Source organism: Rana temporaria, chromosome 12 (assembly GCF_905171775.1).
Source record: "Rana temporaria chromosome 12, aRanTem1.1, whole genome shotgun sequence".
NCBI lineage: Eukaryota > Metazoa > Chordata > Amphibia > Anura > Ranidae > Rana > Rana temporaria.
Window position 1 is genome coordinate 52,554,907 of NC_053500.1, and position 25,491 is coordinate 52,580,397.

At 41.7% G+C, this 25,491-nt stretch overlaps 1 protein-coding gene across 1 annotated transcript; it reads left to right on the top strand.

Annotated features, from left to right (window-relative positions):
- The first annotated feature begins 1,262 nt into the window (after positions 1-1,262).
- On the top strand, positions 1,263-24,366 carry PNMT (phenylethanolamine N-methyltransferase). Its single transcript, XM_040330423.1, has 3 exons — positions 1,263-1,495; positions 19,729-19,936; positions 23,847-24,366. The coding sequence occupies exons 1-3, from the start codon at positions 1,318-1,320 to the stop codon at positions 24,283-24,285; spliced, it is 825 nt and encodes a 274-aa protein (XP_040186357.1). The 5' UTR covers positions 1,263-1,317; the 3' UTR covers positions 24,286-24,366.
- The last annotated feature ends 1,125 nt before the right edge of the window (positions 24,367-25,491 follow it).

The following is a 25,491-nucleotide window of genomic DNA, read 5'->3' on the forward strand; positions in this document are numbered from 1 at the left end:
CGTCCACAGAATGGCACGTACAGGCATATGGGCGTACATGAACGTCCCTGCCTTTCCGCGGGTCGGGGGTCACATCGGGACCCCCCCCCCCGCTACATGCGGCGGTCGGAAATCGTCGGTGAGCAAACCGGGATGAGGGCGCGGCTATTAGTTTCTAGCGGACCCCTCGTGATCGCTCCCCGGAGCTGAAGAACGGGGAAAGCCGTATGTAAACACGGCTTCCCCGTGCTTCACTGTGGCGGCTGCATCGATCGTGTCATCCCCTTTATAGGGGAGACACAATCGATGACGTCAGACCTACAGCCACACCCCCCTACAGTTGTAAACACACACTAAGTGAACACTAACTCCTACAGCGCCCCCTGTGGTTAACTCCCAAACTGCAACTGTCATTTTCACAATAAACAATGCAATTTAAATGCATTTTTTGCTGTGAAAATGACAATGGTCCCAAAAATGTGTCAAAATTGTCCGAAGTGTCCACCATAATGTCGCAGTCACGAAAAAAATCGCTGATCGCCGCCATTAGTAGTAAAAAAAAATAATAAAACGATCCCCTATTTTGTAAACGCTATAAATTTTGCGCAAACCAATCGATAAACGCTTATTGCGATTTGTTTTACCAAAAATAGGTAGAAGAATACGTATCGGCCTAAACTGAAGAAAAAAAAATGTATATATGTTTTTGGGGGATATTTATTATAGCAAAAAGTAAAAAATATTGTTTTTTTTTTCAAAATTGTCGCTCTATTTTTGTTTATAGCGCAACAAATAAAAACCGCAGAGGTGATCAAATACCACCAAAAGAAAGCTCTATTTGTGGGAAAAAAAGGACGTCAATTTTGTTTGGGAGCCACGTCGCACGATTGTCTGTTAAAGTGACTCAGTGCCGAATCGCAAAACCTGGCCTGGGCATTTAGCTGCCTAAAGGTCCGGGCCTTAAGTGGTTAATGCTAACAAGCAGGAAGAAATACAGCGTAAACCTCTACATAGGAATACATATCAAATGGATATCTGTTAGTGACTCAGATGCAGTAATTTCTAAATAAAGGCAAGCACAGTTTAAATGTATGTGTCGCCGCTCGGGGGCGGCTGGCATCTGGAAGATAATGTAAATTACATTTCTAGATACCCTTGTCCTGATCAGTAACCCTGTGGGCAAAACACACTGGATCAATATGAGAGATGCTATCACACCAGCTAAGGGTGAGGGTGGAGGCAGCTGTCATGGAGACTGATGGAAAATGTACCTGTAATGTAGACTGATGATAGGCTGGGAGTGGTACATCCAGCTTATAAAAGTAAGGAGAGGCAAGCATGTTCAGCATCCTCTCTTCCAAAATGAATGGTGTTCAGGCCGTCGCTAAATCCTACCAACTATTCAACCCCAGAGCATACCTGCAAAATAACTATGTGCCACCTCGGGCAGACTTCTCATCCGAAGAGAGCGTGATGTGTTGGAAACTGCGTTGCCTTCACGAGGCTTGTTCCAAGGGTGAGCTATATTATGACATCACTGTTTTTTATGTTTAGCCATCAGATATTTAAATGTATTATCTTTAAACAGTGGCAAGGCTTTATTCGCCACCCTTAGACCTTTATCAAGGTCTAAGTTTGGTCATAAATATACTGATTGTGTCCCAAGTAGAGCATTATCTGTGATGACAGTGAAGATCGGGTTGTTTAAGGGGATAACAAATGCTTCTGATCATTGGTAGACTTCAGTTTTGTAGAAATTATACAGATTGTTGGAAAGTCTTTGTAATTGGCACATATTGTTCCCTTTTTATGGAGGCAGTGTTTATATTTGCTGCTCATTTGCCTATCTCGAAAGATTGAGTTCATCTCAGTAGGTTCAAGGAAAAGTCGTTCTAAGTAAGGCACCTTTAATATAAGTTGGAGACTATAATATGATATCACACAAAGAGGAACAAAATAGCGACATAGTTAGATGCCAACCTGGCTGACTTTAACCACTTAAGCCCCGGACCATTTGGCTGGTTAAAAACCTGGCCACTTTTTGTGATTCGGCACTGCGTCGCTTTAACTGACAATTGCACGGTTGTGCGACGTGGCTCCCAAACAAAACTGGCGTCCTTTTTTCCACACAAATAGAGCTTTCTTTTGGAAGTATTTGGTCACCTCTGCGGTCTGTTTTGATTTTTTGCGCTATAAACAAGAATAGAGCGCCAATTTTGAAAAAAATGTATTTTAAATAAATATCCCCCAAAAACATATATAAAAAAAAAATTTCGTCAGTTTAGGCCGATACGTATTCTTCTACATATTTTTGGTAAAAAATTGCAATAACCGTTTATTGATTGGTTTACGCAAAAGTTATAGCAGCTACAAAATAGGGGATAGTTTTATGGCATTTTTATTAATATTTTTTTTTACTAGTAATGGCGGCGATCAGCGATTTTTATCGTGACTGCGACATTATGGCGGACACATCGGACACTTTTGACACCATTGTAATTTTTACAGCGATCAGTGCTATAAAAAATGCACTGATTACTGTAAAAATTATGCTGGCAGTGAAGGGGTTAACCTGTAGGGGGCGCTGAAGGGGTTAAGTGTGTCCTAGGGAGTGACTGTAACTGTTAGGGGGCGTGGCTTGCGGTGACACGTCACTGATCGCTGTTCCCGGTGACAGGGAACGCGATCAGTGACAGTGTCACCTAGGCAGAACGGGGAGATGTTGTGTTTACACTGACATCCCCCCATTCTTCAGCTCTGTGACCCGATCGCGAGACACCAGCGGCGATCAGGTCCACGTGACCACACAGCTCACAAATTAAAGGGGATGTTCCTGTACACGCATTTGAGCCGTGCCATTCTGTCGACGTACATTGTCCTGCCCCGGTCGGGAACTGGTTAATGACAATAATGATATTGGGTGAGCTTTAATGACCTTAAGCAAGCCTAAAGTTGTGCTTTGCGAAGATACTCGTAGTTAACAGTTGATTAATACAGAAACCTTGCTGATCTTTTTGAGGTTAAAACACAACTACAATGTTTTTAGACCTCAAAGAGGTAGATTATGGGGGGGAAAGGGGGTCACTATTAGACACTGGAGTCCACTCCGTCTATTGAAAGCACTGAAAAAAAGCATGGAAACTATATTTATACTGGGATAGCTTCTCCAATAAACTTTTGTGTTTCATTATGAGAAAACCGGTGCTGGAGGTGTCTGTTACACTGAGAGCACAGAGATGTAATTAAAATGTATTCTCTGGTCATATCACGCATGCACATCTGAATACCATTCAACAATTGTAGACAGATACTCTCCAGATTCTGCATACTAAAAGCAGATCTAGCTGTACAAAAATCTCAATCTGCCTAATTAGCAATTTTATTGCTTTTAGTCAGATTTTAATCACAGGCATTTTCTGGTTTGAATAAATGATGAAAAAAATGGCATGAAGATCAAGCACAAATGCCTTTTTCAAGTGTTACTGAAGTGATTTTAAGCAGATAAACATTATTTGTTAGCTTTGATTGACTCATAATGTCTACTAATCACACTATTTTCTAGTATTTCTTCTGTAAAAGTCAACGTATTTGTCAATTTAGAATCTTTTGTGGGGCAATTTTACCATTTTAAATAGTATAATGTCTAATCAAATTATATTGAACAAATGTTTTACATGCTGTTTGCTGCCGATGTGTTAAAAAAAATCCAACTTGATGGCAGAAAAAAAGCATTTTATGTTAAATATTTGTTACGTGTTAACGCTCAGCTTTTCTAATGATGAAGCCTTGCCACAAAATACATTTTATAGGTCCAAATCATTATAAATGTTATATTAGTTTGAAATCTAAGATATGCATTTTGAGGGTCCCTTAACAGTAGTAAACTGAGGGGTCTAGGAAATCTGGTATCCACCTTTTGCTGTTCAACTCCGATATATTTGATAATAAAGAAATAATAAAACCATTTTTATACAAAAGGATTTCCCCAACATGATAAAAGTTTTATTTTACTCCAAACTTGATTTTACACATTCTTGGAATAATTTAATAGCCTATTAAATCAATGTAACACATTTTATATTTTCCTTTGCACCCAAAATGATTATTTTTGAACATTCTACACACTGGAATCAAATAACTTTGGGGTTTGGGCTTAAAGTTAATTTGGCATTGGGGAAGTGTGGGGCGGGCTCAGAAACAGACTTTTCTGGATTCCAAATATAAAGTTGCATGACTTAGGTAAGTACTTTAGAATCACAAATCCAGAACAGGCATTATTTACCTCCTTTATACCCTTTATAGACCATAGCTATTTTTTAGGGCTGTTACTGATTACAATTTTCGTGTTCGATTAATCGATTAATCAACTAATTTAGATTAATTATAATGCACATACAGATCCAACTACTTTTAGCTGATCTCCTTGCAGGCCGATTCCCAGTGCAGCTACCAACCACTGGAAAAATGGATTGCAGGATACAAAAAACACACAAAGGCAGCGCTCAATGGGAATAGCATTAAAACTTTTATAGTCTTCAAGTAGGTAACAAATTAAATATTGCACTGGAGATAAAATTGATGTAGCTACATAAACTGGAAAAATGGTGCTAGTAATACCAAACAGTAGCAAAAGCAGTCATAAAAACATGTAGCTAAGTATGATACTGGTATAAAAATGTGTACAAAGATACCACTGCTGAATCCAGATGAGGAGGGGCTAAAATCAGTCTGTCGGCATGTAGATGTCCCGTGAAGGGAACTATCACAACTCCCAGTGGATGGCTGTAGAATGCCAGGTTGATAGAGGGAAGTGTAAGGCCTTGTACACACGATAGGTTAACAAGAGGACAACGATCTGAAGGACCGTTGTCTTAGGTTAACCGATGAAGCTGACTGATGGTCCGTCACGCATACACACCATAGGTTAAATAACCGATCGTGTCAGAACGCGGTGACGTAAAACACAACCACGTGCTGAAAAAAAACGAAGTTCAATGCTTCCAAGCATGCGTCGACTTGATTCTGAGCATGCACAGGTTTTTAACCGATGGTTTTGCATACTAACGATCGGTTTTGACCTATCGGTTAGGCGTCCATCGGTTCAATTTTAAAGCAAGTTCCTATTTTTTTAACCGAAGGTTAAATAACCTATGGGGCCCACACACGATCGGTTTTGACCGATGAAAACGGTCCTTCAGACCGTTGTCCTCTGGCTATCCTATCGTGTGTACGAGGCCTAACAGCCCTTGCGTGTGGCAGATAGTAAGGTCCCGCTGCCATCCAGATAAGAAGGCACAGCAAAAGAGCCCTTCAGATGGACAGGGCAAGCCCGCCGATGTCCATGACGTCACCGGATCTCCGACGGAACTCCCTGAAGCCGGCGGAGAGGAGAGTACCGATCAAAAGCATTTTGATCGATCAAAAAAATTAATGATTAATCGAGGAATAGTTAATTTCCACAGCCCTACTATTTTTACATTTCCATTAGTGGTCTGTTTATCGGAAATAACTTTGTCTATACATTAATTAACAAAAGTAATGCACACATTTGCCAAACAATACCCGATTTTGGCAATAGTGTCTTGCAAAAAAAAAATGTAGAGATAGAAAGAAGAAGATAGAAAAAAATGTACTTTTTTTAGGAAAATAAGTTTTAATGTATGGTAAATACTTAATTTATTCTAAAAAGTACCGTATTTATCGTGGTATAACACGCTCCCGCGTATACCGCGCACCCCTAAAGTAGCCCCGAATCCCGTGGAAAAAAAGTTTTTTTTTGTACTTACAGTTTTGGTGTCTTGCGCGGCGTCCATCGGCGGCCTCGTCGGGTCCGGCGTCCTTCTGCGGCGTCCTCCCCGCTCGTTTCCTGCGCCGAGTTTAAATACTGCGCTGACATATACAGAGCGCAGTACACTTGTGTATTGTCGGGCAGGCTCGGCAACTCTCGCGCTAACGTCCTGTACGTCCAGGACGTGAGCGCGGAAGGAGCCGAGACTGGCCGACTATACCCGAGTGTATTGCGCTCGGTATATGTCGGCGCAGTTTTCATACTCAGTGCGGGAAAGTGGGTATCGGCGTATACCGCGCACCCACGATTTTGCCCCGATTTTCAGGGCAAAAAAGTGTGCGGTATACGCCGATAAATACGGTATATGTTTTATTCTATAACATTTCCTGTTTGAAATAAAACTATAATGATTTTTCTGGTACAATGCATGACAACGTTATTTGCAAATAAAAAAATAAAATAAAAAAAAAGACATTTTCTATATGCAGCACTATAATTTTTTTTTAAATATAGTAAATGAAAAAAGGAAAACATTTTAAATAATAATGCAAAAAAATATGGGGAGCAGAAGAGGAAGGGGTTCATTAGGACTGTCTAGAACTAACTAGGGGTTAATAAAACATGAGACATAAAAAAAATTACAAAGGAGCATCTGTATTTTGACAGCTGCCCCTGCTATGTAATACATTTCTGGCTTTCATTTTGAAAGCCGGTAATAGCGGTGAAGGGAGCAGCAGCTGTGGGGAAGGAGCTGGACATAAAATATGTACCATCCAAATTTTTTCGGAGACATTTAGGACATATCTCCTACATTTAAGAACCCTCAAGTGGTTAAATACGTGCCACAATTTCATGCATCTATACTTATTCAGGGTCATCGACTCAGAACTGAAGTCAAAGCATCAGTATGACAGCCAGGGAACTAGCATTCTCAAAAGGAGAGTTCAGCATTGGCCGCTAATAGAACTCTCATGACAGTGGGGCAGATTCATGTAGATCTGCGGATCTTTAGATCCGCTAGATCTACCTGGTTTGCGATCCGCCGGTGCTATTCAGCGAGGCAAGTGCATGATTCATCAAGCACTTACCTCGCAAACTGCACCGTCGGATCCTAACTCCCCCCGGCGGAATGCAAATTCCGCGGCTAGGGGGAGTGTACAATTTAAATCAGGCGCGTTCCCGTGCCGATTTAACTGCGCATACGCCGGGGCGAAAAAGCCCAGTGCGCATGCTCCAAATGACGTCGCTACGACGTCATTGTTTGCAGCGGGTACGTCGTTTGCGGCCATCGGTATTCCCGATCGCGGTACGCAAACGACGTAGAAAATTTAAAAATCGGCGCGGGAGCATCAGCCATACTTAACATTAGCTACCCCTCATAGAAGCAGGGGTAGCTATCCGCCGGAAAAACCCGAACGCAAACGACGTAGAAAACGACTGACGGGCGGGCGTACGGACGTGAATCTGCGGTTTTCCTCATTTGCATATGCGACGGGTAAAAAATCGCGACGACACCTAGCGGCCGGCGGGAGATTACAGCCTAAGATTCGACTGGTGTAAGTCACTTACACCAGTCGGATCTAAGGGAGATCTATGCGGAACTGATTCTTATGAATCAGTCGCATAGCTCCGACGGTGGGATCTCACAGATCCGACCGTCGGGTCTCACAGATACGACGGCGGATCAGGAGATCCGCCGGCGTATCTATTGATGAATCTGCCCCAGTGAGTTCTATTAAGGTCATGTGTTCAAATTTAAATAAGTATATAAATAAGAATGGCTCACAATATTGTTCCAGCTTAAGGGGCAGCTCATTTTAAAAGTGGCATCTGTATAAGAAACTGCCAGGTGGTTTAATTCTTCGGCATTTACCAAAAGCTGAAATAGCAGTTTTGGATGGACTTGAAAGAAAACTGATGTTACTGATGTGCTACCTTTGTTAAATAAACTGCAGTGGGAAATTTGGGGGTTGCTTCTATATTAATGGAGAAAGCTGTGTGAAGTTGGAAATTCTGGACTTGGTAAAAACATTTTACCTTTGCTTATGAAGAAAGGAGAAAAATCGCTTCTGACTGCCAGTTTATTTCACTTGGGGCTATAAAACTCAATAACTAATAACAGAAATCACCCGAAACTGACATTTCCATTTCAGGTGAAGCTGGTAGGATGTATTAAGCAGTGGCTTCTACAACTGTAGAAAAATCCATGGAAAGTAGTATAAATACAGTGGGAATAATTATTTGATCCTCTGCAGATTTTGTAGATGGTAACCAGGTTTGCACACAACACAGAAGGGATTTTGATCCACTCTTCTTTACAGACCTTCTCTAAATTCTTAAGGTTTCTTGGCTGTCTCTTGGCAACTCGAAGTTTCAGCTCCCTCCATACATTTTCTACAGGATCAAGGTCTGGAGACTGGCTAGGCCACTCCATGACCCTAATGTGCTCCTTCTTTAGCCACTTCTTTGTTGCCTTAGAGCAGTGGTTCTCAACCTGGGGGTCGGGACCCCCATGGGGGTCAAATGTTGATTTTCCAGGGGTCACCAAATCCTGGGCTGTTCCTGAAGCCCGTACCACTCTCCCAGCCTTTGTGCGGCTGCCCACCTGGGCTGTCCCTGGAGCCTGCGGAAGCCCACCTGGTCTGTCCCTGGAGCCTGCGGAAGCCCCCCTGGGCTGTCCCTGGAGCCTGCAGAAGCCCACCTGGGCTGTCTCTGGAGCCTGTGGAAGCCCACCCGGGCTGTCTCTGGAGCCTGTGGAAGCCCACCTGGGCTGTCTCTGGAGCCCGTAGCCGCCCACTCAGCCTCTTCACAGCCACCCATTCAGATCACGGCATGGCTGGGGGCAGAGACTAGAGGTCAGTTGACTGGTGAGGAATGTGAAGTGGGAGGGGCTGGGGGAGACCCTATCTCCTGAGAGAGCTAGAAAGAGAGAGTGGTACATCCTAAAATGTACCATAAGGAGTTTTAATACTGTACAAGTGGAAAGGACTCAGGGAGCGCTAAATGTTCGTGGGTTAGGGGTGCAAATTACTTGTCTTGCCTTGGATGCTGACAACTCACGCTACGAAAATAATTTTACTGTAAGTGGGTCCCCACAACTTGGGAAATTTTATTAAGGGGTCACGGCACTAGTAAGGTTGAGAACCACTGCCTTAGAGGAATGTTTTGGGTCATTGTCATGCTGGAAGACCCATCCACGACCGATCGATCTCCAGTGTTCTGGCTGAGGGAAGAAGGTTCTCATCCAAAATTTTACAATACATGGCCCCATACATTGGCTCCTCAATGTGGCAAAGTCGGCTGTACCGTATTAATGTTTCCACCTCTGTACTTGACTGTAGGGATGGTGGGCCAGATTCAGGTAGAATCACGGCAGCGTAACGTATCCTAGATACGTTACACCGCCGTAATTTTTCATCGCAAGTGCCTGATTCACCAAGCACTTGCGTGAAAAATTACGCCGGCGGCCTCCGGGGTAAGCCCGCGTAATTTAAATGGGCGTGTGCCATTTAAATTAGGTGTGCTCCCGCGCCGGACCTACTGCGCATGCTCCGTTTCGAAATTCCCATTGTGCTTTGCGCGCAGTGACGTCATTTTTTCGAACGGCGACGCGCGTAGCGTAATTCCGTATTCCCGGACGGCTTACGCAAACGACGTGAATTTTTAAATTTCGACGCGGGAACGACGGCCATACTTTATACAGCAATACGTTTGCTGTGTAAAGTTAAGGCACCAAAAATGACGACTAACTTTGCGACGGGAAACTAGACTAGCGAATGCGAAAATCCATCGTGGATCGCCGTAACTCCTAATTTGCATACCCGACGCCGCGGTACTGCATCCTAAGATGTAAAACAATTACACCTGTCGGATCTTAGGGATATCTATGCGTAACTGATTCTATGAATCAGTCGCATAGATACTCTGAGAGATACGACGGAGTATCTGAGATACTCCGTCGTATCTCCGCTGTGAATCTGGCCCGGTGTTCTTAGGGTCATATTCTGACATTTTCTTTCTTCAAACACGGCGAGCTGAATTAATGCGAAGAGCTAAATTTTGGTCTCATCCGACCACAGCACTTTCTCCCAATCCTTCTCTGAATCATTTAGATGTTCATTGGCAAACGTCAGACGGGCCTGTACATGTACCTTCTTGAGGAGGGGGACCTTGTGGGTGCTGCAGGATTTCAATCCATGGTGGTGTATTGTGTTACCAGTGGTTTGTTTGGTGACTGTAGTCCCAACTGCCTTGAGATCGTTCACAAGCACCTCTTGTGTAGTTCTGGGCCGATTCCTCACTTTTCTCATGATCATCCTTAACCCATGAGGCAAAATCTTTCATGGAGCTCCAGACCAAGGGTGATCAATGGGTATTTTATATTTCTTCTATTTGCAAATAATCGCTCCAACAGTTGTCTCCTTCTCACTAAGCTTCTTGCTGATGGTCTTGCAGCCCATTCCAGCCTTGTGCAGGTTTACAATCTTGTCCCTGATGTCCTTTGACAGCTCTTTGGTTTTGCCCATGATGGTGGAGGTTTGATTGGAAGAAAGAGATTCCGTGGACAGGTATCTTTTATACACATAACAACCTTCTTAAATTGACAGGACTAATCTGTGTACCACATTACTGTAGCCAGCTGTGGGAGCCAGAATCATTGTTGGTTGGTAGGGGATTAAATTCTTATTTTATGCACCGACCTGCAACTCAATTTATAACATTTGTATCATGTGATTCTTCAGGATTCTTGTCTCTATCATTTAAAATACACCTCTGATAGAAATTATAGACTCTTATGCCGCATACACGCGACCGTTTTTAATGTCATGGAAAAACAAAGTTTTTCTCGACATGATTCTTGTCAAGCTTGCCTTGCATACACATGATCGTGAAAAAAAAATGCTCGAGCAAAGCGCGGTGACGTACAACAGGTACGACGGCACTATAAAGGGGAAGTTCCATTCGATTGGCGACACTCTTTGGGCTGATTATGCAAATTTCCCTTCTCATAACCTGCTTCTGAGCATGCACGTTTTTTTCCCCATCGTTAAAGCCTACACATGACCGTTTTTCACGACGTGAAAAAATAGAGCATATTCTGGAGCCTACACACGGTCGTTTTTAATGACCAATTTAAAAAATTTAATTTTTCTCGTCATGAAAAACGGTCTTGTGTACGCGACAATAACTTCTTTGTAAGTGGGCAAACTTACAAAATCTGCAGGGGGATCAAATAAATATTTTTCCCACTGTAATATATACACATATATACTAAGCAAAATTATAAACGCAACACTTTTGTGTTTGCCCCTATTTATCATGAGCTGAACTTAAAGATCTATGACTTTTCCTATGTACACAAAAGGCCTATTTCTCTCAAATATTGTTCATAAATCTGTCTAAGCCCAGGTTCACACTGGGCTGCGAGAGTGAAGCCGTGCGAATTCAGCTGAACTGGCATAATTTCACTCCCGCTGGCAGTCCCGATTTCGGCCATGATTATATAGAGGTCTGCACAGATGTCAATGTAATTTTTGAAAGCAGTGCAGCGCCGCAGATGCGGCGTCGCACTGATTAGGATGGTGGCATTGCCGGCAATTTGCTGAAAATAACGCCGTTTTAACATGCCAAATCGCATGTCAAAACGCACCAGTGTGAACCAGGCCTAAATCTGTGTTAGTGAGCACTTCTCCTTTGCCCAGATAATCCATCCACCTCACAGGTGTGGCATATCAAGATGCTGATTAGACAGCATGATTATTGCACAGGTGTGCCTTAGGCTGGCCACAATAAAAGGCCACTCTAAAATGTGCAGTTTTATCACACAGCACCATACCACAGATTTTGCAAGTTTTGAGGGGGCGTGCAATTGGCATGCTGACTGCATTAATGTCCACCAGAGCTGTTGCTCTTGAATTGAATGTTCTCTGCTCTACCATAATCCGTCTCCAAAGGTGGCGCAGAGAATTTGGCAGTACATCCAACTGGCCTCACAACAGCAGACAACCTGTAACCACACCAGCCCAGGACCGCCACATCCAGCATCTTCACCTCCAAGATCGTCTGAGACCAACCACCCGGACAGCTGCTTCAACAATCGCTTTGCATAACCAAAGAATTTCTACACAAACTGCCAGAAACCGTCTCAGGGAAGATCATCTGCATACTCATTTACGTGAACGTAAATGGCGTTCAGCCCCATTCGCGGACGACTTACGCAAACGACGTAAAATTTTCAAAATTATACGCGGGAACGACGGCCATACTTAACATTGAGTACGCCACCATATAGCAGCTTTAACTATAGGCCGGAAAAAGCCGAACGGAAACGACGTAAAAAAATGCGACGGCCGGTCGTACGTTCGTGGGTCGTCGGAAATAGCTAATTTGCATACTCGACGCGGAATACGACGGAAAAGCCACCTAGCGGACGCCGAAAAATTGCATCTAAGGTCCGAAGGCTTACGAAGACGTCCGCCTGTCGGATCTAGCCGAGATGCCGTCGTATCTTGTTTTGAGGATTCAAAACAAAGATACGACGCAGGAATTTTGAAATTATGCGTAATTTCTTTGTGGATCTACCCCATTGTCCTCAATGGGGTCTCATCCTGACTGCAGTTCATCATCGTAACCGGCTTGAGTGGGAAAATGCTCACATTCTATGGCATCTTGCACTTTGGAGAGGTGTTCTCTTCACGGAAGAATCCCGGTTTTCATTGTACAGGGCAGATGACAGACAGTGTGTATGGTGTTGTGTGGTTAAGTTGTTTGCTGAGGTCAATGTTGTGGATTGAGTAGCCCATGGTGCCGGAGGGGTTATGGTATGGGCAGGCATACTGTATGCTATGGAAAATGAACACAGGTGCATTTTATTGATACCATTTTGAATGCATAGAAATACCGTGACGAGATCCTGAGGCCCATTGTTGAGCCATTCATCCATGACCATCACCTCATGTTGCAGCCTGATAATTCACGGCCCCATGTTGCAAGGAGCTGTACACAATTCCTGGAAGCTGAAAGCATCCTAGTTCTCACATGGCCAGCATACTCACTGGACATGTCACCCATTGAGCATATTTAGGATGCTCTGGATCGGCATATACGACAGCATGTTCCAGTTCCTGCCAATATCCAGCAACTTCGCACAGCCATTGAAGAGGAATGGACCAACATTCCACAGGCCACAATAAACATCCTGATCAACTCTATGCAAAGGAGATGTGCTGCACTGCGTGAGGCAAATGGTGGTCGCGCCAGATACTGACTGGTTTTCAGACACCCCCAATACAGTAAAACTGCACATTTTAGAGTGGCCTTTTATTGCGGCCACATCTGTGCAATAATCATGCTGTCTAATCAGCATCTTGATATGCCACACCTGTGAGGTGGATGGATTATCTCGGCAAAGGAGAAGTGCTCACTAACACTGATTTACACAGATTTGTGAACAATATTTGCGAGAAATAGGTCTTTTGTGTACATAGAAAAAGTCGTAGATCTTTGAGTTCAGCTCATGATAAATAGGGGCAAACACAAAAGTGTTACGTTTATAGTTTTGCTCAGTGTATATATATATATATATATATATATACACACAGTACAGACCAAAAGTTTGGACACACCTTTTCATTCAAAGAGTTTTCTTTATTTTCATGACTATGAAAATTGTAGATTCACACTGAAGGCATCAAAACTAAATATAAAAGTAAATAAAATATATTTCATATTCTAGGTTCTTCAAAGTAGCCACCTTTTGCTTCGATTACTGCTTGGCACACTCTTGGCATTCTCTTGATGAGCTTCAAGAGGTAGTCACCTGGCGCAGCACCCCATCACTCTCCTTCTTGGTCAAATAGCCCTTACACAGCCTGGAGGTGTGTTTGGGGTCATTGTCCTGTTGAAAAATAAATGATGGTCCAACTAAACGCAAACCGGATGGAATAGCATGCCGCTGCAAGATGCTGTGGTAGCCATGCTGGTTCAGTATGCCTTCGATTTTGAATAAATCCCCAACAGTGTCACCAGCAAAGCACCCCCACACCATCACACCTCCTCCTCCATGCTTCACGGTGGGAACCAGGCATGTAGAGTCCATCCGTTCACCTTTTCTGCGTCGCACAAAGACACGGGGGTTGGAACCAAAGATCTCAAGTTTGGATTTATCAGACCAAAGCACAGATTTCCACTGGTCTAATGTCCATTCCTTGTGTTCTTTATCCCAAACAAGTCTCTTCTGCTTGTTGCCTTTCTTTAGCAGTGGTTTCCTAGCAGATATTCTACCATGAAGGCCTGATTCGCACAGTCTCCTCTTACCAGTTCTAGAGATGTGTCTGCTGCAAAAGGTGGAAGAACCTAGAATATGAAATATATTTTCAGTTGTTTCACACTTTTTTGTCATGTATAATTCCACATGTGTTAATTCATAGTTTTGATGCCTTCAGTGTGAATCTACAATTTTCAAAGTCCTGAAAATAAAGAAAACTCTTTGATTGAGAAGGTGTGTCCAAACGTTTGGTCTGTACTGTGTATATATATATATATATATATATATATATATATATATATATATATATACACACACACACACAGTAGATGGATAGTGTTGTGAAAGGGAACATAATATACCCAGCTGTATTTGGGTTCGCTCTCTCTACTTTGTAATTACACTCAGGTGTATGGTTCATTTAAAGACCAGGGAAGTGTCATGTAAAATGACAACATCCTGCATTTTTTTATGTAATCTTTGAACCGGTGATGTTTTTATCTGCTTGCCTGCTCTGTTCTTCGTTCCTTAAATTGATTTTTATTATAGTTATTGGGAAGGACGCAGCAAACTACTGTCATTTTTGCAGCCCCTTGTAAAAATCATTTAACCCCTGAGATTTCACTTAGCCCCTAAAGAGTAAAGCCCTGTACACACGATCGGTTTGTCCAATGAAAACAGACCGATGATCGGTTTGACCGATGAAAACAGTCCGTGTGTGGGCCCCATCGGTTTGTTTTCCATCGGTGAAAAAAAATAGAACATGTTTTAAATTGTTTCCTATGGATAAAAAAACGATAGAAAAAAAACGATCGTCTGTGTGGAAGTCCATCGGTCAAAAATCCACACATGCTCAGAATCAATTTGACGCATGCTCGGAATCATTGAACTTCATTTTTCTCAGCACGTCGTAGTGTTTTACGTCACCGCGTTTGGACACGGTCGGATTTTTGACCAATGGTGTGTAGGCAAGACTGATGAAAGTCAGCTTCATCGGATATCCGACAAAGAAATCCATCGGATTAGATATCATCAGACATCCGATCGTGTGTACAGAGCTTAAACAAGGCAATCTCACAACTAAGCTCAAATGTCTTGAAGGTAAACTATTGCTCATTGTCACTTTGCTGGTTAATTTTAAAGAATAGTTGTACTTTTAAACATATTAGCTCTTTTAATATATCCAGGGACACCAAGGAACTTTACAAATGTCTTCCTTGCCAGAAGCCACAAGTGATTATTTCCGTGCGGCATTGCACTAATGCAATTACTGGAGATCACAAACTGCTGGAAGCAGGCTGCCCTGCATACATTAAGCTACAGTGTAGAGAGTACATGAATCACATGTAATACTAGACAGTCTGGGCTTGTTAAACTCATGAGCTGCCTTCTTGTAGGAGTTTTCCATCTTCAATCTACAGATTATCATTGTATAGAATGCTTCTGACTGTGGATACATGGAAGCAGATATCAGATTGTCCAACCTGCCTGCAGCTACAGTCCAGACCAAGACACAAATAATGTAAGCAAAAATGAATGCTTACACTAACCTCAACTCTAAAAAGGCAGAGTTTAAGTTTATATTTGTAAAGTTGCTTGGTATCCCTGGACACATAAAACTAATTTAAGTACAATAAACCATTTACTCTACACTGGGGAACTCCCTAGTACATTCGAGTCTTGAGTTACCCAATAGAATCTAGACACAAATGACCCTGTGTTGTCCAGTCTATTGTGATGACTAGCACACCAGCAAAACAGAATCTCTCGTCTTGATAGATATGCAATTGAAGAGAGTTCTGCTGTGTTCTAGACATATTAACAAATATATATTAATAATAAAAATATAGGTAGTACTAGTGTAATACCTATTCATCACGTTGATAGTTTGAATAATTAATTTTGTAGTTTTGCATTATAGGAAAATTTAGTATTAGATCATAAGCCTATCCATAAATTTAGATTACTAGGTTAAAACAGGGAATCATTTCTTGGCTGATCAGTTTTGCCAAAAATGTTGCCTACAACAAGCAATTTATAACTCCTATATGTGTGGGATTTGTAATCAATTTAAATACTGCAGTGGGACACAGCGTATTTTATTTAGCTTCATGGTAGAAATATATAATAGTTGCTGATAGCGAAAAAGGGTTCGTGCACATGAACACCATAATAGGCATTTTTTATATCTACCGTAAATGCCAGAATGCAGAATTTTTGCATTCCATGCATTCATTCCTGGGCGTATGTGGCCCTAAACATTAGCATAGGCTCAGTACACCGTCCAGCCACTGCAATTTTCAGTCTCTCATAGACTTCTACAGACAGTTAGCAGCAGGGCTGGATGGTGCTGTCCTACCGCATGAAAACACCGGAATCTCGGGCACAGGGACTAAACACCCAGTGTGCATTAAGCCTTAGTAAATTCCCCTCAATGCGCTTTAAGAGTATGTATACATGAAAGCAACATCCCTACATCATTGTTAACTGTTCAGATATTAAAATAAAGACATGTAAAAAAACTTTACTTTTAAATTCAAAATGACCAATTTCATCTTCTTTAATGTAACAATGACACCACCAAGACAGTATCTTTCAACAATGGATATGACATCTAAGAAAGGTCTAAAAATCCAGGTTTTAGTTCTGATTGACAGGACCAGCTTGACATGCCCAACATACGTCAAAGTACATAAAAGTCTCAACAAATCACAATAACTGCCTTCACAATGTATTTTTTAGTTCTTTATAGTAAAAGTAATCCACAGGAAAGCCACAGATGCACTGCACTGAACCTGTGGTGTGGGTAAACCGCAGCACATCCATGTGAAAGTAGCCTTGGGCCCCTTTCAGACAATCTATCCTCTCCAATCGGACCCGCTATTCACCTCTATAGAGCGGCAGATGTAAACAAACTTGTGTCTGTTTACACCCGCCTATCTCCAATCTGATCCCCTAAAAAAACAGAAGGGGATCCCTACCCCGTCCGTCTGGGCAGACATGAACCCATCATCTGCCTGCTCCGCTCATTGTGGCCCACCACTGGTAACAAGTCGCTTAAGTGGCCCTCGCTCTTTAAAAGGTTGGGCACCCCTAGGCCATCTTTATGTAAAGCAACAATTCTTTTTTCAGATCCTCAGAGAGTTCTTTGCCATGGGGTGCCATGTTAAACTTCCAGTGACCAGTATGAGAGAGTGAGAGCGATATCAAATTTAACACACCTGCTCCCCATTCACACCTGAGACCTTGTAACACTAACGAGTCACATGACACCAGGGAGGGAAAAAGGCTAATTGCACCCAGTTAGGATTGGACACTTAGGCTCCATTCACACCAATGCATTTTTTTGATGCATTTTGCAGAAATGCAGGGCCATTTTTTAACATGGTTTCCTATGGAACATGTTCACATCAATGCTTTTTTGTGCCTCTGCGTTTTTGGAAAGGGTCGGGGACTTTTTATCCTGTAAAAAGCAGCTTTTTGCATGTAATATAATTCAATGGATCCGCATCCAAAACGCAAGTACCATGTTTTTGCCATGATTTGCGTCTTTTTAACCTGTTTATAGCTGGTTGTTAAAGAAAATGTACAAAAAAAAAAATTGCCGGCTAAAAAAAATGTATAAAAAAAATGAAAAGCGCGGTAAAAACGTGTGTCGAAAAACGCAGCAAGCGCCGCAAAAACGCTCAAAAGCAACATGCATAGGTGTGAATCAAGCCTTAGGGGTATATTCACCAGCAGTTTAGACATTAATGGCTGTGTGTGGAGTTATTTTGAGGGGACATCAAATGTACACTGTTACATAATCTGTACACTCGCTACTTTACATTGTAGCAAAGTGTAATTTCTTCAGTGTTGTCACATGAAAGATATAATAAAATATTTACAAAAATGTGAGGGGTGTACTCACTTTTGTAAAATACTGTACACAATTGGTGTCATTAACCTCAAGGAAGGGACATATTTCCCTCTTTATATGGTTCATTTATAGGTCAGGTCTCCAAAGCCATGTGATTTAAATGTAGGACTGGATGGTCGGAGGACATAGGCCACATTTCTGATGAGGAATGGTCTAGTATACTGGATAATGTACTCAAAGTATCACTCTCGTCAGCTCAAAAGCTTACCCAAAATATTATCATACACAACACGTATTGTATCCCCTATAAGTGGCATAGAAGAGACAGCCCATTATGTCCAAGGTGCGAAATAGACAATGGTACGCTTATCCACATGCTAATAAAATTCGGAATCTCACTCTTAAAATAGACCCAAAACTCTGCTTATTGGGTTGGTTGAAGAATTGTATACATCACACACGTCACTATTCTTAGAGTCCTGTTTGTCGCTAGAAAACTCATAGAATGAAAGTGGCTTTCTGCATTACCTCCTGCGAAAGCGGAATGGGTTAACACTGATAATGAGACTCTTATAAGGGAGAAACTCATATTGAAACATAGGGGGAGCCTGACAAAATTTGAACATATTTGGGATGCCTGGCTAGATGTCCCTGGCCTAGCTCCACTGCAATTAGTTCACAATAGAATTCTTGGGGGTAATGCCGCGTACACACGACCGTTTTTCACGTCATGGAAAAAAACAAAGTTTTTCTCTACGTGATTCTTGTCAAGCCTGCCTTGCCTACACACAATCGTGAAAAAAAAATGCTCGAGCAAAGCGCGGTGACGTACAACACGTACGACGGCACTATAAAGGGGAAGTTCCATTCGAATGGCGCCACCCTTTGGGCTGATTATGCAAGTTTTCCTTCTCATAACTTGCTTCTGAGCATGCACGTTTTTTTTCCCGTCGTTAAAGCCTACACACGGCCGTTTTTCACGACGAGAAAAACTATGACGTGAAAAACGATGAGAAAAAATAGAGCAGGTTCTACATTTTTAATGCCCATTTTTCTCGTCGAAAAAAATGCTCTAGAGCCTACACACGACAGTTTTTAACGACCAATTTAAAAATTTTCATTTTTCTCGTCATGAAAAACGGTCGTGTATACGGCATAAGACCTCCTCTGCTTGATTAAGGAGCTGTTAACTGAGAATGAGGTCTATGTATTAGAAAAAAGTGAATATTGATGATCTCTCTCCAAATCCACTAAGAGCACTGCATAAAGCACGTGATACTTTTTTGACTTGCAGAAGTTGATTGTTTTGTTTTTTATGGTTGTTTGTGTTTTTTGTTTACTTGTTCAGGTATATGTCTGTTTAATTTGCATCACACCTCCTTGGGGTGAGAGCTTTTCTTGACCTATTTTCTGGGACTTTATTGGTTTCGAGAAACAGATTTCAGGTAGAGGATATGTTGAGCACAATAATATAGGTTCAGCACTCTACCCCGAAAGGCTTGTTAAACACAATTTACAATATGTACTTTCATCTCACCTGTATTATTTTCTGAGGCTGCAATAGTATAATTACTGCTATGCCGGATTGATATACTTGCAGATAAGTTTATGTCTTCTCAAAGTTTTGTTTTGTATGGTGGAAAAACGTTATTTTTTCAATAAAAATCTGATCAGAACAAAATAAAAATAAAAGTATGTATTTTCTGTATCTGGGAGATGGTAAACAGGTCTCCAACTGCAGCTCTTTTATTTAGTACATGCCTGTTGTCCTATATAGAAAACTGAAATGCATGGTTCTTTACAATATATTGACATAAACTTTGTAATTATACTCAGGTGAAATTAAAGGACACAATGTAGTTGACATTGGTTCGGGTCCTACGATTTACCAGATGCTGAGCGCTTTTGAGCACTTCAAGGAAGTTATCATGACTGATTACCTGGAGGTGAATCGGGAAGAACTGAGGAAGTGGCTCAAGAATGAACCTGGAAAATTTGACTGGAGCCCATACTTTGAATATGTCTGTAAACTGGAGGGAAAAGGGTAAGAAGATTGACAACCTTTACTGGCACTACTTAATATTATTCACTAAAGAATAAAAAAAATGGTATCTAGAGATTAGATCTACGTTTTTAGCAGTTTTTTTTTTATAATCACTTTTTTCCTTTATTATAACAAATCTCATTTTCCAATCAAAGTAAAAAAAGAAACAATAAACAGAGACAGACAAAAAAAATGCATACAATTTCTCCCTATAAAATCCTTTTAACATATAACCCTCGTTCCCCTTTCCCCTTGGATTGCTCTGGATCTGTGCTCCTGTTTTACCCTTTTCATTCTATTTTATTTATTTATTTTTTAAAAAGGAGCTTAATAATGCCCTATATTTCTCTTTTCCCCTCAGGAAGGAGAGCAAGAAAGTAAGGCGGGGAGGAAACCGAAAAAGTTCCACCTTAATCTAATAAAATTCTCTTGAACCTCTCCCCCTCCCCCAATCCTTTCATTACTTGAAATTTTCCTCTTCATTCTAACTTTGCTCTCATCCTGAGCACGTATAAACATACTCCGCACCTATCCTGCTCAGATCCCCCTAAAAGAGAGAGGAAGAGAGAAAAAAAAAGGAATTTCTCTTCTCTCTCAGCCTTCCTCCCCCCCCTAGGGCAAGTAACCCTCTTGCCCCTCACATATCCTTACTCTTCCCTCCAGAGCACCCTTGGGTGGCGGGAAACACTCACATACACACAGTATCCCCAAAAAGAAGAAGAGGGAAACACCAACTAAACAGGACAAAAAAAAACCCTGGCTTGGCTCTCCTCCCCTCGCCCCACCCCCAGGATCAGTCCGTCACTATCTCAGAGGAATAGTATAACCATCCTGCCTATATATCCTTAAATTTGTCCTGTTGATCTCTCACTGTATGTACCCATCTCTCCACCTCCTCTCTACATCTCCCTTCCAATCCTTTATCGTGGGGCATCCTGATTGTTTCCAGAATCTAGGAATTAGTGCCTTAGCTGCATTTAGCAAGTGTGGAGTGACACTTTTATAAAATGTAATAGATGATGGCATCCCATGAAAAAGGAAATGTAGTGGGGAGGGCTCTTTAGCTCTAAATGTTAACTTTTTTATCCAGGGTGTCATCTCATCCCAAAATTTCTAAATCTTGTGACAGTGCCACCATGAATGTAAAAAAGACCCCTTCTGGTTGCATCCCCTCCTGCAGTTAGTATCTGTGGACGGGCACATCTGCCCCAGGCGGGTCGGAGTCCGGTACCATCTAGTGAGAAATTTATAGGACATCTCTTGTATACAAGAACTAATTGAGGAATGGTGCGTTGTCTCCATCAATCTATCCACTTCTGTCGTAAAATTATGGCCCAATTCCTTTTCCCACTCACGAATGTAGTAGGGAGTTGTATGACCGTAGGCACTCAACACCAACTTATGCATTTGAGATAACATATGGCCCGGCTCTGATAAATTAACACACCACTCCTCAAAGGTGTTCAATGGATTTGCAGGTCTCATCTGATGTTTCCATTTATTAAACCAGTCCCTCAACTGACCGTATTTCCATTCCGCCATTACTACCTCCCCCATTTTCTTTACTAAATTCCCCAATGGAAGAAGTTTCCCTTGTGGTGTCACTCCTGCACAGTTCCCTTTCCCCTCCCTACCCCAGCACCCTAAACTACCTCTTTCCTCCCCCGGAGGAAACCAGGGAAAACCGTCAAGGGTGATATCGGGGAAGCAAATCTTCCTGTCTTATTAATTCTATCCCATACTGTAAGTGTTGCTTTGGTCAGAGGTGATTCCGACAATCCCCTATGAACGTTTTTAGCAGTTAGATAACTTATGATCAGACATAATTACTTTTTTTCCCAAACAATAGGGCCAATGTGGAAAGTTAATATATTAAAATGAATCCAAACAAAGCAAAATACCTTTCAACCCATCAGCCAGGACATTTACAGTAAATGGAACCCTTGCCCAGATCATGCAGACTAGTATATTTATAAATCTGAATAAATCAGTAAAATGAGGCTCAGTTCACACCTAATGCCAATGCAGATTTCTGATGTCTGATTTCAACCCGATTTTTTGGATGAATTCGGACCTAAAACAGACAAAAAGACGCACAGGGCTCTTGTGCAAATGCGCACCGAAGCCGAAACGGAGATATGTGAACCGGCTCCATAGAGAGCCATTCACATCTATTGCTATTGCAAATTGGATGTGAACCCGGCCTCACTCTTCCTCCTTATTCATCTCTGTACCTATAAGCATTGTAGAAAAATTTATGTTCAAAAGTTCACAAAACAGGCCATGAAATCTTTGCCAATATTCTGTTTTCATAGAAAAGAAGCCGACTGACAGCCCTCTAATGTACATATCCGACAATCACAGAAACAAGACTTTAGGCTGCATTCACACCTGGGCAGTGATTTTCAGGCTTTTTTTATTTGAGAGTTGTTCAAGCATATACAAGTGTATTCGAGCTTCAAGTGTTTTTTATTTTAGCCTACAGAAAGCAGTAGAGGGGAGAAGATAAGGGATGTATAGTTGCTGTTAGGTCAGAAAATATGCAACTTTAGGCCAAAAAAGCTTCCATCGCCCTGAAAAGTAGCGTATGTACATTTTTTTTGAGCGACAGGCCTTTTGCTACAGGTGACAAAACACTCAGATGTGAACAGGGGCCATTGAAAGAAATAGGATTGTGCATGTTGAGCGTTTGAGCTACAAAACTCTCAGGGACCTCTCATTGGTTCTCATTATTTTTTTTACTTACACACATATATATATTTCCTATATAATTCATATATTCACATAGTATCACTTCATTTATATGAGGTATCACTATTTATATATTTTTTAATTTAAACAACTCCAACTTTTCTGTATATGGGGTTTGACCATCCACGGATTCTGAACATGGGGTTTCATTATCCATGTTTTAGGTACAGCTTGTTGGGACTTTGAATAGTTCCACTAGGTGTTGCCAGGTTTATATTGATTATGTTGTTGTTTTAAGTTTAAGTATGTAGGTTGGTCTCCTTCCCTTTCATATGTTCACAATCCACAGACCATATGTATGCAAGAACCTAGCATCCTTGTCATCAGAGAAGCCTTAGTGGAATACCTAGGGTCCAATCCTGTGGACGGGGGCCACGGCTGGGCATTGCATCAATGCTGGTTAAGCTTGCCCTCTGGTAAGCGGCTTTCCATTAGGTGGTGGGCTCTCATTCAATATTGGACTCACAGAGGTGTTATTTGTAATGGACATCTACGGGGACTATATGTAATGCGAATTGGGACATTGATTTAACGTCCTATACACATCAATCAATCCTGGTGTTGTTTTTTACTATTGGCGCAGTTTTTTTCTGTTTATTGTAAATGGGACCTAAGAGTTTTTGTTGTGATCTTTGGAAATGAACAAGATGAAAAAGAGGTGAGAGATGTCATGATTGGCATGTTCTACTGCATGTTAGAATACATATTGTCCAAATTCTAGTCACAGGTGCACTTGAAATTTGAATTATTAGGTGGGGTTAGTATAGTGCTCTAAAGAGAACAGTGATGCATTTTACTTACAAAATAAACAGATTTTCTAGGTTTAGTAAGGGGAACAGATATGTAAAAAGTGCATCGATTGCCTCGAGATACAGTTTTAAAATATAAGTACAAATATATTTCCATGGTGGTGTTCTTCTCCCTATACAGTGGGCATGGGAAAGCCTCTAACATATAGTTTTCTACTGCTGTTGGAGTACATGGAAGAGTGTAGAGACGAACACCTGCAAACGGGTATTTGGGGGAAGTGGTATAAAATTGCTGCCACTTAAAACCTCTGTATTTTTATTAAACATGTGAAAACTGCCTATAAAGCAGGTGTTTTTTTTAGCAACAGTGTGTCTAAATATACATTTATCTATATTTTTTTCGTCCACAGGGAGCCATGGCAAAACAAAGAAAAGCGTTTTCGGGAGCAGGTAACACGAGTGATACCCTTGGACATCCATCAGTCTTGTCCCCTTGGAAAGGAACTTGCCAGTGGTTCAGTGGACTGTCTGGTATCCTCTTTTTGCCTTGAGGCATGCAGCCCTGACCTTGAAACTTTTCAGAAAGCCCTTGAAAATGTAGTTGGAGTCCTCAAGCCACAGGGTCATTTTCTGTGGATTGGGGCTTTAGAAGAGTCCTATTACTTAGCAGGAGAAGCACGTCTGAACGTGGTGCCTGTCACAGAAGAGATGGTGAGGGCAGCACTGGGCAAGGCCAAGTGCATTATTAGGGAATTTCGCACCTACTCAATGACTCCTGCTATGAAAGTTGGAGTGGATGATGTGACTGGAATTTTTTTTGTCTGGGCTCAGAAAGCAGCGAACAAATAAATCCTATGCCTAATAAACACCAATGTATGTAATATATATGCACACATAAGCTGTATCTAATAAATTATAATACAACACAAAGACAGATGTTATTGGTGTTTAATTTTGAAAAGATCTGATAATGTAGGATACAAGGCACTGGAATTCTGGTATGAAGAGTTTATATCTCACAGATGTGTAGTCTTTCTATTGCCACGAATCAGGGATTAGCTTTGAGACATTGAAAGCATATTAGAAAATGGCTCTTGTCCTTAACCACTTGCTTACTGGGCACATAAACCCCCTTCGTTCCCAGGCGAAATCTCAGCATCCGGCACTGCGTCGCTTTAACTGACAATTGCGCGGTCGTGCGACGTGGCTCCCAAACAAAATTGGCGTCCTTTTTTCCCCACAAATAGAGCTTTCTTTTGGTGGTATTTGATCACCTCTGCGGTTTTTATTTTTTGCGCTATAAACAAAAAAAGAGCAACAATTTAAAAAAAATATATATTTTTTTTACTTGTTGCTATAATAAATATCCCATTTTTTTTTAAAAAAACTATTTTTTTTCTCAGTTAAGGCCGATACGTATTTTTCGACGTATTTTTGTAAAAAAAAAAAATAAATCACAATAAGCGACTGGTTTGCGCAAAAGTTATAGCGCCTACAAAATGGGGAACAGAATTATGATTTTTTTTATTATTTTTTTTTTTACTAGTAATGGCGGCGATCTGCGATTTTTATTGGGACTGGGATATTGCGGCGGACGTATCGGACACTTTTGACACAAATTTGGCGCCATTCACATTTATACGGCGATCAGTGCTATAAAAATGCACTAATTACTGTATAAATGTGACTGGCAGTGAAGGGGTTAACACTAGGGGGTGAGGAAGGGGTTAACTGTGTAGCCTGGGTGTGTTATAACTGTGTGGGGGGAGGGGGGTGACTGGGGGAGGGGACCGATGCTGTGTCCCTATGTACAAGGCACACAGATCGGTCTCCTCTCCTCTCACAGCACGTGGAGCTCTGTGTTTACACACAGAGCTCCACGTTCCTGCTGTCACCTACCGTGTCACCGATGATCGCGTGTACCCGGCGGACATCGCGGCCGCCAGGTACACGCATCGGGTCTTCGGCGATGCGTCGGGACAGTTTTTACCAGTGGCGCGCGCGGGTAATGCACATAAAGGCCGTTTTTAAACGGCCACTTGGCACTTGAGAGCC

Bases quoted from the DNA above. Each gene is read 5' to 3' on its own strand.
- PNMT (XM_040330423.1), top strand. From the start codon at position 1,318: ATGTTCAGCATCCTCTCTTCCAAAATGAATGGTGTTCAGGCCGTCGCT. The intron at 1,496-19,728 runs GTGAGCTATATT...AATTATACTCAG, and splicing joins TCACGAGGCTTGTTCCAAGG to GTGAAATTAAAGGACACAAT. The intron at 19,937-23,846 runs GTAAGAAGATTG...TTTCGTCCACAG, and splicing joins TGTAAACTGGAGGGAAAAGG to GGAGCCATGGCAAAACAAAG.